General features: G+C 38.5%; 1 protein-coding gene across 10 annotated transcripts in view; it reads right to left on the bottom strand.

Moving 5' to 3' along the window:
• Positions 1 to 15,050, bottom strand: part of TNRC6B (trinucleotide repeat containing adaptor 6B) — a 218,834-nt gene that overhangs the window by 67,150 nt on the left and 136,634 nt on the right. For all 10 annotated transcript variants that reach the window (XM_074226984.1, XM_074226986.1, XM_074226992.1 and 7 more), the window contains one exon: positions 6,859 to 6,946. In XM_074226984.1, coding sequence (XP_074083085.1) covers positions 6,859 to 6,946 — 88 coding nt within the window. The remainder of the gene's footprint in view (positions 1 to 6,858; positions 6,947 to 15,050) is intronic.

The raw sequence follows: 15,050 nt of genomic DNA, 5'->3' as shown, positions 1-15,050 counted from the left end.
GAGGAGGCCTGCATGGGCAGCCACCACTCCGCCTATTCTGGATCCAGCTTCTCAAAGGAGTAAAGCAAGTTTGGCACATTATTTTCAAAGCTGTTCTGCTTGCCTGCATTCCCTACCAATCCTTTTTTGGTTCTCTTCTTCACATTAAAAATGATCTTTTATTTCTTTTCTTACTGTTTTCTTAGGAACCCTACCCACAACTCTCCTATCTGTCCATTGAAATTAAGAAAAATAAAACTATTGTTATCAGCTGTCAAGAAAATTTGTCATTCAGTTGTTTTTCAGTTAGGTCCAACTCTTTGTAACCTTATTTGGAGTTTTTTGGGTAGATATTCTGGAGTAGTTTACCATTTTCTTAACCAGCTCATAGGAAACTAAAACAAATGATTAAGTGATTTGCCCAGGGTCACACAATTCATAAGGGTTTGAGGCTAATTTGAACTCAGATCCTCCTGACTCCACATCTCCCCTCTACCTCACTATCAAGCTGCTGCTTCTCATCCAGCACCCTGAGTTCATCAGCTCTCCAATTCTCTGTAATCTTTGATGGCCAATACATTTATAAATGTTAAGGAGTTCTTAGGAGTTTTCTTTTGTTTCACCCTTCTTTACTCCACACATCAGTTCAAACAAGTCTTCCCAAGTTACTCTGGCACCATCTCCTTTATTTTTTCTTATAGCTGTTAAGATGGGATCTGTAATGATTACACTAACCTATCAGAAACACAACTAACCAATCTGAAAAGACTTCTAGAGCCCCCAGACTGCTTAGCGTAAGAGGACTCCACTATATTCATAAACTACAATTTATTCAGCCACTTCCAGATAGGTACATTCTTTATTTCCAGTTCTTTGCCACTACAAAAAGAAATCATATAAATATATTTTTGTAGGAAACCTTTTTCCTCTTTCTTTGATCCCTTTAGGCTTGTTTCAACCTAGCAACAGTATTGTGGGGTCAAAAGGGTACCCATAATTAAGTGACTTTCCAGGTGGTTTCAAATTGTTTTCTACACAAAGCTCTATCATCAGTTGATTTACATGCTTGTTTCTCCCACAGTCCTTCCAACAATTAGAATTTTCCTTTTTTGGTTACCTTTGCCAATCTGAGAAATATTAAACACCCAGAGGGGTGTTTAACTTGCAATGCTTTAGTTATGAATGATTTTGGAGCGTTTTTTAGTATGTCATTGATGATTTGAATTCCCTCCTTTAAGATCTACTAGCTTATCTCTTTTGACTATCTATTAAAGAATGGTCCTGATTTTTATAAGTTTGAATCAGTTTCTTAATCTCTTAGATTTAACATATCTAGCAGAAAAAGGTTCTGGAATCCCCCCCCCAATTAACTTTTGGTTTTTAATTTCAACTGTAGAACTTCTCCCTATTCATAGAATGTGATATCTACTTCTTTTCTCTTCTAATTTATTTATGATGTGACCTTTCATATCTGAGTCTTGTAGTAAATTTGGAACTTATCTTGATATACATGGAGAGGTGTTTGTCAATATCTATTACAGGGCTGGTTTCCAGTCTTTTCTAAGACTTTTTGTCATATCAGGAGACCTTGTCAAAATAGTTGGGGTTATTGGGTTCATCAAACATAATACTATTCTGTAATGTTTGCTTCTGTAGATTGGGTGCCTCATCTGCATATTGTCTATATTGTGTAACTGAATGATTTCTTTTGCCTTTTTTTTTTAGGTTTTTGCAAGGCAAACAGGGTTTTAAGTGGCTTGCCCAAGGCCACACAGCTAGGTAATTATTAAGTGTCTGAGACTGGATTTGAACCCAGATACTCCTGACTTCGGGGCTGGTGCTTTTTCCACTATGCCACCTAGCTGCCCCACTGAATGATTTCTCTAATCTCTCCCCAGGACCAAATAGTTTTGCTGATTATATAGTTGTAGCATTTTTCCTCCCTACCTTTCCTCCTTATTTTGTTCCTCCAGATTACAGTTATAATGGCATGACTCAACCATTATTAGTTAATACCTCTCCCCTTTTTAAGTCTAAATTTATTTTAGTTAGTCATAGAGTTCTCCTGTGTGGGCCTTTGAAGACAGACTCCCAAATATTTTATCCCTTCTACAGTTATTCTGCATCTCTCTGTCTTTCTTGTTCTCTATTCCCCAGCTAGAAGACTTTGTTGGTAAAAGACAGAAAGGATAATTTTATCTGTGGATTCATATCATGCTACTGTGCAGAAGTACTGATTGTTTCAATTCTTAGTTGACCTAAGACATCAACTAAAATGGGATACATTTGTTTCCTCTTTGCTTAACCTTTCCTTTTTTTCATTTTAGTATTAAAATTAACGTATAAAGCGTTCTATTAAATAATGGTTATGACAAGAGATGTGGATATTGGTCTATAATTTTCTGTTTGGTTTCACCCTAGATTGGGCACCAAAATCATGTTTTAGATTCATTTTCTTTTCCTAATTTTTTGCAAGGCAAATGGGGTTAAGTGACTTGCCCAAGGCCACACAGCTAGGTCATTATTATCTAAGGCTGGATTTGAACTCAGGTACTCTTGACTCTAGGGCTGGTGCTCTGTCCACTGCGCCACCAACTGCCCTCTTTTCCAAATTTTTGCAAACAGCATATGAAATACTGTATTTATTGTTCTTTAAATGTTTGATAGAATTTATTGTTAGGGCTATTTCAATGTATTCTTTCTGAGATGATGTTATTAAATTCTAGTTCTTACTCTGTTCATCTGAGGTTTAATTAAGACTCTAGTGACACTTTGCCTCATTTCTTTAGGTTCTGCTTTTACCTTTTATCCCTGAGAACAAAGGGATCAAATATACCTGCCCCAAACAGATGAAAATATAGTTGAGAAATATTTAAGAAAATAACTAAATGTACAATAAAACAAAGATATTGTGATATCCTTGAACCCTGTTTTCTAGTTCAACTTGGACTCCTGCTAAAAAAAGAAATCATTTAATGCTTTTCTCTTTTTTCTCAGTTTTTCCTTTTAATAAAAGTCTCCTGAAGTGGACAGGTTTCATTGCTTCTGCTTGATCTGATATCTTATAGTTCACTTGTTTAGGTTATTTTTAAGTTGAATGACATTTTCTTTACTCTCTCTCCCCCCTTCCTTTCTTTCTCTGTAAGAATGATTCAAAAATGTCTCTTACATTGAATGTCTAGCTTGTTCACTGATAATTAGGCTGAGTTGGAAGGTCCATCACTTTGGGTTGCATCTGGAGCTCCTCTACCCTTTTCATTCCTTTCTGTGATAGGTTCTAAGAGGTACTGAAAAGTCTTGTTATCCAAATTTGCTTTCTAAAGAATTAGTTGTCACTAGTTCTGATTTTCTTAAGAGCCTGGAAGTATGGGCCACGGTCTGTGGCCTCTTTGAAGAGATGCTTGGTTTTCTCACTACAGAAGTTGTAGGCAGGTTCCTTTTATTATTTCTGTCATGGATACCTCCTATCCATTTCTCTGGCAGGCATGCAACCTTCCAGTTCCGTGTGTCTAGACCTAGAAATTGATGTTTTCCATGAAGACTTTTCATACTTTCTCTTCAACTTTGTTGGATCTGGCTCTTCTTCCAGATAATCCCCAATCCAATCTCCTTCACTTTCTGGTGGGAGTCTGGCCATCATGAATTCAAGGCTTTCTGTTTTGCTAAGTATTTCTGCTGTCCCTATCCTCCTCTTAAATTTTTTTCCTCAAGGTTATTATTTGTCATTTGAACCATTCTGGAGTATCGTATAGCAGTGTGAAGTGCTGTTGGTAATCGAAGGAATCTGGGATTCATCAAGTATTGGGTTCAATTCTCTTTGCCTAGTAATATTTATTTGGATACATTTGCAATTATTTAGACATTTTAATAGTCTTCTATTATCTACTTACGCTACAGGTATTTCATTGAATTTTCTTCCTCCTGAGATCTTTAGTAGTTTGAGTCTTTTGTCTTTAGATTCATTCTCCTGAGCTCATTTTCTGAGCCCTCCCTCTTTGAAGGTAGGTTTGTCTATAGAGCTGAATCTCAAAGTCTTCGCTCCCTTCCACAATGGTAAACTGATTTTTTCTTTTTACTGGCTTTGGTCCAAGCTCCAAGTGAAAGAAATGGATCCAACTGGATGCCCATCTCCTTTCCTTAAGACCAAGTGCAACTCCACATGTTGGTGCCTTGCCCTAGTTTTCTCTGCTACTTTATTCTCTGATCTTGCTGCCTCTAATAGACTTGGAGGAAAGTTTCTGAGCAGAGTTCTGCCCACCATATTGGGGGTACCCAATTTAGGAGACACTCTTAAGCTCAATACTTACCCTCTCCCATCCAACACAGTCTTGCCTTATTGTACTTCTCTCTTATCTGCAGGTGATGAGGCAGAGTTGAAGTCCAGCATTTGTTGCAAGAGAATGCTGGCTAAGAGTGGGAATGATGTGTGGCAGCAGAGAATACTGAATGGGTCAGGAATTATGCCAGAGCATGGAGGGTAGGTACTTAGTGAGTGCCAGGCCTTAATATTTTTCGCTGTTATTTCTTATTTTTTTTTGAGGTTTTTGCATGGCAATGGGGTTAAGTGACTTGCCCAAGGCCACACAGTTAGGTCATTATTAAGTGCCTGAGGCCAGATTTGAACTCAGGTACTCCTGACTCCAGGGCCGGTGCTGTATCCACTGTACCACCTAGCCACCCCTCGCTGTTATTTCTTAAGGCTATCACCTTATTGAACTTTTTGGTTTCCTGGTCTGTAAGGACAGCTGTAATTGTTTTACCTCTGACACATCATTTGTCTTCTGCAAAATTTTTTGAGATTTAGTGGGTTTTGGGGAAAATATATAGTCCTACTCCTCATTCTACCATTTTCCTAGTAAGTTCTTCATAATACGTTTTAGTAAAATTTCTCAATGAAAACAGTCAAATACAGTTTTGGTATTTAAGTGGATAAAGCTTAGTTCAAACAGAAAACTGATGTTTCATCCTTCTCCAATGATACTCCATCATTCGGCAAAGTCATGCAGCATATTTCTTTTATCTTTATGTTATAGCTTACCTAAAATGAATTCTATCCATAGACTTTTTGAAAAACTGCTAATAGTTTTGACCAACCAAGTTAACATTTCCCTAACTCATGTGGTTTCAGGACAATTAGCTTCTATTGGCAAATATTCCCTTCAAACTTGGCCCCAGCTGCTGTCAAAATTTTTTAGGTAGAAAATGATAAAGGAACAAATTATTTCCCTTTCAAAGGTGGAAGGAAACTGTCCTATATCAATCTGACTTCCTCAGAGTGTTTCTAAACTAGGAGAACTAGTCAAGGATCCAACAGAAGCATTAACAGGGGGCAGCTAGGTGGCACAGTGGATAAAGCACCAGCCTTAGAGTCAGGAGTACCTGGGTTCAAATCTGGTCTCAGACACTTAATAGTTACCTAGCTGTGTGGCCTTGGGCAAGCCACTTAACCCCGTTTGCCCTGCAAAAACCTTAAAAAAAAAAAGGCATTAACAGACAAGAAGGCAAGCCTAAGAGAAAAGTTCTATAATGCTAAAGATGCTGTATGCTCACGAAAAAACTGAAACAACTCAACACTCCAAAACAAGGAAATCAATGTCCTTACAACGAAAGAAATAATTTTGCTGTTGTTTTTTTCAATTGTTTCTGATTCTTCAATGACCCTATTTGGAGTTTTCTTGCGTTTGTCATTTCTTTTTAATAGCTCATTTGACAGATGAGGAAACTGAGGCAACAAGGTGAAATAACTTTCCCAGGTCACATAATTTGAGGCTGGATTTGACTATGTGACCCAGGCAATTCCGGCGCTCTATAAACTGCACCACTTAACTGCCCAGTAGAAATATTACTATTCCCCCCCAAATGGAGACCCAAGGAGATGAATCATTATTATAATGGTATAGATTATTCTGTATAATATGATATATTATAATCAAGAATTTGTCTTCTTACATGACCTCATTAACTCCAAGGAATCAGGAAGGCCTGGGGAAGCTTTCCAGAACTAACCATAAGTCACATAAATAGCTACAAAGTCATTCAGTCAGATGTTTAGCCCAGTCAACAACTCTTCCCTCAAAGTATCACTATCCTAAGAGTCCCCATCTCTGGAGACCTGCTGTTGTTTCTAACACTGCTCCTATTTCCTCACTCAAATTTCTCAAAAAAAGTTGCCACTTGCCATTATATCTCAAACAGCAACATTCCCTACAGAGCATATTTCAGGATGTTAACAATCCCTATTACCTCGTCCCAAGGTTAAACCACTGACAGCACTAAAGTACCTTGTCACAGGTAGTCTCAACCATAAGATGAGTGTGTAAGAGGTATACCTACTTCCCAAATGTATAGGTCTATGGTAGTATTCAATGCTTTTTTGGGTTTCAAAAGGAGAGGGGGAAGAGGGGAGTGTAGATAGTTTTTAAAATACAGAAATGCTCTACCAGAGTTTTTGGGGAGACCACAAACATGTTTCTTTTAATATGTTAACTACTCTCACAGAGAACTTGAATTTGAACACTAAGATACCTTAAAACTACTTAATGGTGAGCAGATAAAATATAAAAATTTAAGAAAAATAATGCCTCAGGAATGCTTATTGCACTGGAAGTTAGATGAAGAAAGGAAAACTGTCTTAAGGTTAATTGGTTCCATAAACAAAAATATCACTATAGGGATAATGAGTTTGGATCCTCACTGGTCAGCTGTTTGATGTGAATCTCAAATGGCTGTTAGCTGAGCTCTATGTGGTTTAACAACTACATGAAAGGGATTTCTTAGTTACATTATCAGTGTTCTAAAGAATGATGCTGCTCCAAGAAGCCCCTCTTACAAGTTTTACAAGGAACTCTTACTAAAAGATAAAAATTTGACTAGACATACCTTCTGAGCAGCTTCTTTCTTCTTTTTATCCTCTTTCTTCCTTTTCTTGTCTTCCATTAACTGTTCTTCCCTTTCTTGCTCCTTCTCTCTGCCAAAATAAAACCATATTTCATATAAGCACTTCCAAAGAAATGTTCATGTTCACACAATGCAGAGTTCAGACTATCTAATACAGCCTTGAAAAGGAGCCCAACACCACTGCAAAAAAAGTAGATAGAGGCCTCTCTTTTTCTCCCCTTCGGGTTCTGTTCTGGATACCTCAGAAAGTTAACATCTAGAAGAACAAGAAAAACTGTGGAAAAAAACCAGTATTTTTGCTACTGCTGCTGCTATTACTGTCCTGGTTCTATGGTTGTTTGTGACAACCATAAGTGTTATTTTATCTTGACTAAAGGTGATAAGATCCATAAATAAAAAATTTCATCATCTTCAGTATATTATTAACCTGGCAAAAACAAAAATTAGATTTAAAAGTATAGTGTGAAAAAGACTGCATTAATTTTAAGTTATTTACTCAAAACAATTCAAAGAAAGATTGCTTTATTTTTACAAATTGCAAATGAAAGAAATCCAACATGAATGTACAAGCAAATCTTTGCCATCTAGATGCTGTTACTTCCAAATGCTGCAGAAAGCTTGTTTATTAAGTCATTTGTTGAAAACTTGGAACTATATTTTATCTATTGAAAGAAATTTGTATCAGATACTTTAAATAAGCACAATAGTCATTATTACAATCTTTATAAGTGCATTTCTGAAGTATGTTTCATGTTTGAGAAAATAATTTTTACAACAAAGCATGGATGAGTCAAAATATTTAGCTCTTTATCTGCCCTTAAATGTGAATTAAAACCAATTTTTTAGGATTCAAAGAAGAAAAGAAAACCTCAGTTTAAATTTCTCACTTGAAGGATAAAGAAATTGAAGGCAGGAAAGATAAGTCAAATGCCCAACAAACATCACACAAGCTGCAAATAATAGAAAAAGGATTCAACTTATGGTTGAATCAATGCTCTCATCTGAATTATCCCACAGTTCTAAATAGATTCTTATTGATTTTTTAATTACATTGCCTAGATTTCACCATGTATATTGTTTCTAACAGAGAATCATTTTTCCTAACAAGGTATTTTTCTCAAAAAAAAAAAAAAGAATAATTTTTGTAAACCCAATATATTATATTGGGGAGAAGAGGGCGAGAAGACATTATACAAAATACTCCATACTTGGGGCATTCCTGTCCCCTGCCCCACCCCCCGCAAAGTAGTAAGGGGAGGACTTCTTTTTTCTATTTTGGACTGAGTTTTCTTTATAATTCTGAACATTCACCTTTAATTGTTTGGTTGTTTTAGATCCTAGATTCTTTCTAATTACTGGGTGCAGTCACAGTGAGAGCTGTCTTGCAGGCTTTGTTTACATCATATAGTGAAGTGGCTTTTACAAGTCTTTCCATCATTTTGTTGTTTCTTACTGAGCATAAGTAATTTTCTAGTACACCAATATTCTACCACGCATTTGCCTATTCTTCAATCAACAAACATCTACTTGTCTGCAGTTCCTGGCTACCACAAAAAAAGTGCTGCTATAAACATTTTGGTTTATATGGGGTCTTATTGCTCTCTGTTGCTGACCTCCTTGAAGTATATATGTGGTATTAAGTTCATTTATGCAATTCCAAATTGCTTTCCAGAATCATCATACAAATGCACAGCTCCAGCAACAATGCTTGAGTGTGCTCGTTTCACCATTCCTCTAGCACTATTTCCATCTTTTATTATCTCTGCCAAATTATTATCAAGTGAAGTCCTTGATTTAGTCTGAATTTCCTTTCTTTTATTGCTAGTGATGAGCTGATTCTTCCATGTAGTTTTATTGATAGTTTGCAATTCTTTTGAGAACTGTCTGTTCTCTTCTGTCCATGTATCTACTGGGGAATGGATTTGGACAAATAGCCTTTAAAACAGCAGTCTGACAAGCACAAGAACCTTGAAGGTTTGGAGAGAAGGGTTCCATGTGAGCCAAAGTTGAGCATGGGTCAGTCGGTCCTGTGAGATAGGTGAGCTCTATTCCAAAGAGACAGGTGATGGCCTCTGAAATGGTAGAGCACCTGATCCTTCAGAAGCCAGCAGGAGCCCCCAGGAAACTTCTCTTTTCTTTGTGAAGAGCATTGGTCCTTAGAGAGGGGTCTCTGCAACTTGGAAAGCATCCTAATTCTGGTAGGGTCTGGTGAGCTCTCACTTAGGCCTCTCATTAATCACCAATAGTCCTGGATCTTACTATCAAGCCATCTGGCTCTGACAGAATTGTGAGAATGGCATCTTTGCACAATATTTTGATCAATCTTACGTGCAAGTCATCACTTTCCTGACATCATGGTCTTCTTTGATAATGAAGGACAATAGCTGCTGCTGCTGCTGCTACCGCTACTGCTACTACTACATGTAGTAAAGAAAACAAATATGGAATCCAAAACATATCCTAAAGGCACCAAGTATTTTTATGTGGGATTAATAAGATTTGGAATTGCAAGTGGCCAAAGAAATTACTGAGTTCAAATTGTCTCTTTCCACACAAGAAGGAATTGGACTAAAGGAGAATATCTTGATCCAAGTCAGAGAGGCAGCAGAACCAGACTGAAATGCCGGTCTCTCAAATCTAAAGCTGATTTCTCTTTGTACAATATCACTCTGATATTCATTTGGGTGAAAAATGGATCAATATCTATAACAGCATTTTTTAGGCTTAAGAATAAGGCAACACGGGGCAGCTAGGTGGCACAGTGGATAAAGCACCGGCCCTGGAGTCAGGAGTACCTAAGTTCAAATCCAGCCTCAGACACTTAATAATTACATAGCTGTGTGGCCTTGGGGCAAGCCACCTAACTCTGTTGCCTTGCAAAACTAAAAACTAAAAACACAAACTAAAAAAAACAAAAAATAATAAAGCAACACTAAAAGCATAACCCCCCCCATTACAGAGTTGGAGGGGACATCAGAGGTCACCCATTTCACCTCCCTCCTCTTCTAGAGGAGGAAGATGCACAAGTTAAGTGGCTTGATCCAAGTGACCAAAGTCCTGGCTTAATGACCATTTCACCAGCTACTCACCCCTCCCTCCCCAGTGCAGTCCAAAGATGACCCTTCACTTCCAGAAAGATGGCTCAGAGGTCATCTAATTCAACTCCTGGCTGAACAAGAGTGCCTTACATAATGACTCCTCCTCTGGGCATCTTGGTTAATTAAATCTTAAGACAATTTCCTCTTTCCTATTAAGCCAAAATCTCCTTCTTTAAAACACCAGCACATCCTTTCTTTCTACTTTCCCTTCCTTCAGTCAACCCAAGTTATTAAACCCTTAAACTGAGGGTGCTCTCCCCAAAAGAATATAAATTTTGATCACTGAAACCTCTGGTTTAAGGGCTAGATTTCTCTCTTAAGGATCAGGCCTTAAATCCAATTATCTCTGGTCTCACAGATAGGCCAAACAATAGGTCCCAGGTCAAGTCTCACTGGGTCATTGTTTGGGTCCTGATTGGCTCAGATTAAATGAAAACCCTGACCTTCAAAGATAAGATTTTTTTTTGAACTGGGTAGAAGAGGTCATGGTCACTGCCATGGTCACTCAGCACTGAGATCTGTCAAAGATCTCAAGTTTTAAAAAGGCCAAGGACTCCCTTGTATTCAGGGCCATCTTCAGTTCTGGTCTACATCTGGCCACTGGACCCAATTGGCTCAAGAGGATGGAAGTAAAGATGGAGACTGTACAGAACCCCTCCTTCATTTAAAACTAATTCATTTGCATGTTATGGTATCACCTCCCTGATGTCATGGTTCTCTTCCTGAAGAAAGGACAACAACCACCACCCTAGTAGTTTTCTGTACTAGGGCCAAGATCAGCAAGTTCACAAGCCAGTCCCTCAAGTCCTTAACAGTTTTCTATAGTGATGAGCCACCCATCAGTTCCTTCAGTGGGTCTTTCTGCGGCATGATCTAAAAGTATTTCACCCTCCTCTAGACATTTCCAGCTTATCAATATATGTTTAAACATTCTATGCCCAGAAACTAATTCAATAATCTAGATGTATGATAAGGCATAAACAAACAAGGCAGAAGACAAACTATCTAAGAAAAATGATTAATAAATAAGAAATAATCTTTTCCAAAATTTTACCCCACCTAGACTATCTTATGGCAACAACAAAATCTAAGATAAATTCTGGTTCAGTGTGTTCCACTAAGGCAGAATGGGATGTGGGGGAGGAGAGGGAGGGGCTGATCCTCTGTCTTGATTGTCCAAAGCTGGGACTAATTTGGCAATAAATGGCAATAGACTCACCTCTTATAATTTTCATTATCTCATTACTTATTAATCAATCAGGGTGAACTGCCACCCTCAGGAATACCTGCTCTTCCAATGGCATAGAAATACTGAGTGGTTCCATGAGGGTGGTCTTTGGCATTCAAAAGTGTCACTGACCCCTTTTTTAATTATGTTAGCATGATTAATAGAATGATTAATTACTCAGAAACTGAATCTCTCAAACTTCTTATAGGTCACCACTTCGCTAGTCATGGGGCAGCATGTCTCACTTTCAGATAAAGACTAAGTCTCACTTTCAGATAAAGACTAAATTAAGTTTTTATTTATTTTTTTAAAAAAATCTGCTTTTTAATAATACATTTGAGAATTCTGCCAAGAACCAGCCAAGCTTACTGTTATCCAGTTTACACTCTGGGGACCTAAGCAGGAATGGAAAATCTGGCGGGCAGGTGTATAGGTGTAATGTTGCCAAGGTAAGCACAGGCAGGATTTGAAATTCAACAAATCTAAGAGTTTTTCAGGAATGAATTGATTGAAAAGGCTCCCACTGATCTACAGAAGATGGAGGTCAACTTCCTCCTTTTACCAAGAGGACACTGAGGCTCAGAGAGCCACCTGCCTGCCATTTTCCCTATTCTGACCCTTACAGGAAGACTGTGAAAGGTCACTTGGCTCTCAGGCTCCGCAATCTTCACCACCAGCATTCTGAAACAATCTAAGACTTCAGGAATGTTCTAGACTCTCCTGCCCTGGTTATTTCATTGATGCCCCTAGCAATGCTGCCAAACGTTCTAGCCTCAACAATAGGTCTTGGGGATCAGACTCTGGGCCTCAGCTTTTTCCTCCATCCAGGAGTTACAATTACCCAATAGGACTAGATCTCAGAGATTTCCTTCCAAGTTATTAGGATTCTCCACTTTTTGGGCATAATACTAGAAGGCAAATGTAACTTCCCTGAAATGGAGCTGACCAATTCCCAGCTCTATTTCCTGGAGAGACCACAGGGAAATCCTGAAATTATATGAGGCAGCATATGGGGTGGAGTAACAGCTCCAATGCTCGAATTGGAATCAGGGAGACCTGAGTTCCAATCTAGATTTATCATTTACTGGCTGTTTCCTCATCTGTAAAAACTGGGAGAGATACATCATTTCCTAACCCACAGAATGCAGTCAAAATGAATCATATAGACACATGGAAATCAGGTTAGAAGTGATTTACAAATTATAGAAATGCTACTTACTGCTATATATGTTTTAACACACACACACACACACACACAGAGACACACACTCTGTCTGTGTGTGTGTGTGTGTGTGTGTGTGTGTGTGTGTGTATGTGTGTAACAAGATAGTCCAAAAGTCTTAGGGCAGTTTTAAACTTAAATAACTTATGAAAACAGGCTCATCCATAGAGAGGCAGCCTGTGTGCTGAGGGGCTTCACCCTAGGCCCCCCACATAAACAAACATTGAGCCCAGGGGACCACACTCCCTGCTGAGGGGCCAAGCCTTTCTCCCCCTTCTCACTTGTTGCTACTTGCATCTCCGTGAAACTGCCTTTTATCAAGGTGCTGCTGTAACAAATCAGCAAATATTTCCTGTTTCAATATTTTGTAAACTTTAAGGGTATTAAGACTTCAGAGAACACATTCTTAAACAACAATAGTCCTTTTTTCACTCAACATTCTTCTTGGTAATAAAGAAATGAGGAAAAACCTCAATTCATGCTCACTCCAAAAGATTTAATTTCCAAAATCTTCCAGGAGACAAGTGTGTCCTCTCTCCTGCCCAGGCCTTCCTGGTTTTTTGAATGTTTATCTGTTGGTTTTCCTATAATTTTAGGAAATCAGTGCCAGGGAAGTGTCAGGTGGTTGGGTATACAAACTGCACATGTAACTGGAAAAGAAAAGGGATTTTTTCTTCAGTGGGTCTCTCTAAAATAACTGTCCACTGAAGTTTTAACTCTGACTTTATATCCAGGTGTAAAGGTGACCTTGGAATCCCAAAGGCTATGCCAGCAACTGCTGCAAGAAGGTAAGAAGCTACAAAGAGTTTAAGTAGGGGGCCCATGAGGGCCCTGAAATGAGAGCTGACCATTAGCCAAGTTGGAGAGGGAGGTTTGCCCTTAAGCCCTCGGGTAGCTGCAGTGACAGAATCATTTTTAAACTCTCCAAGACTATAGAGAAGAGAAGTTAGAAGGGATTGTATCTGGAGCAGGAATAATATTAGTATCAAATTAAAGGGTCCTCTAAAAGTATATTCAAATGTAAAATCCACCATTTTAATAAAAAAATATTATTTATCAATGAACATTTCAATATATATGATTTTAAGGCTTCTACAACTTTTATTTCTTTTTGTTTGTTTGTTTTTTTAGGTTTTTGCAAGGCAAATGGGGTTAAGTGGCTTGCCCAAGGCCACACAGCTAGGTAATTATGAAGTGTCTGAGGTCAAATTTGAACTCAGGTACTCCTGACTCCAGGGCCGGTGCTCTGTCCACTGCACCACCTAGTTGCCCCTATAACTTTCATTTCTTTATAGGGAAGGACCTGTGAAGTAAGCAGTTCAAGTCTTCTTTTTCTCATTCCAGAGGAGGAAACAGGCAAAGACTTGCCCATGGTCACATGGTTTTAAGCAGCTGCAGTGTGAATATAACAAGTCACTGCGATTCTCAGACCAGTCCACCTCTTTTTTTAATTGAAATTTTTTAATTTAATTTTTCCAATTATAGGCACAGGTAGTTTTCAACATTCATCCATTTGCGAGATTATGAGTTCCACATTTTTCCAGTCTCATTTTCTAAAATTCCATCTTGTCTCTTATTAAAAAAATGTGCTTCAACACTGGAAAGGAAAATTATTACTGTATTAGGGCAGCTAGGCAGGGCAGTGGATAAAGCACTGGGTCTGTTCAAATCTAGCCTCAGATACTAGCTGTGTGACCTTAGGCAGGTCACTTAATTTCTGTCCGCCTCAGTTTCCTCAATTGTAAAATGGAAAAAACAACCATCTCTAAGGTTTGCTGTGTGAGTCAAATGAAACATTTGTAAAGCCCTGAGCACAGAGCCCTGGTACATAGCAGACAGTAAATCAATGCTTGTCTCCCTCCTCCCTCTACCCCCACCCCCACCCCTTTTTCCTCTCCTCCCATCCTTGGCTTCTATGATAGCACAGGATATCTGGAGTTAAATCAATCCACAATCATTTATTAGAGGCTTATCATGTGTCAGGAACTAGGACCACAAAGACAATATAAAACAATCCTGATTTTTAAAAGGGAGAGAATATAAGACCAGAGCATAAAAAGAATATTTAGACAATAAATACAAAATTAATCGAGGCTTGCTTCTTGTACAAGACCCAAAGGTTTTACCTGGGTCTTCAAAGAAGAGAGGTGGAGATGAGGAAGGCAGGCAGGCATTCTGGGCAGCAAAGTAAGCCAGGGCAAAAGCCAAGCCGAGCACCAAGGGAGATTTGGAAAGAGTGCAATTGTAGTGGAGACTTAAGAAATCAGAAAGCCAGGAGGCAAAGCATTTTATGGAAGGGAACAGCCACTGAAAATGAAGCAATGGGGAGGGGATCAATATGGTGGCCAGAGTCACTGGGCTGCAGAGTGCGGAGCCAGCAGATCCTGGAAGGTTAGTCCTGACTAAGCTGCGGGTATGCTAGGACTTAAAGCTCAAAGGGAAACTTAAGAGACTTGGAAAGATAACTAGACTCTAGACTAATATAACAAATGACAAAAAGCAGTATACTGACTAAAAAATTAAATAAGGTGCTGAAAGTGCCTAATTAGAATATTTAAAATTAGTATGCAAAAAATAGCACACTGGAATATCCATCCATTTAAGTAGGGGAAATTAAAATGTAGAG

Source organism: Macrotis lagotis, chromosome 2, assembly GCF_037893015.1.
Source record: "Macrotis lagotis isolate mMagLag1 chromosome 2, bilby.v1.9.chrom.fasta, whole genome shotgun sequence".
NCBI classification, from domain to species: Eukaryota; Metazoa; Chordata; class Mammalia; order Peramelemorphia; family Peramelidae; genus Macrotis; species Macrotis lagotis.
Note: the sequence above shows the minus strand (reverse complement) of the source record. Positions and strands in the feature narration are given on the sequence as shown.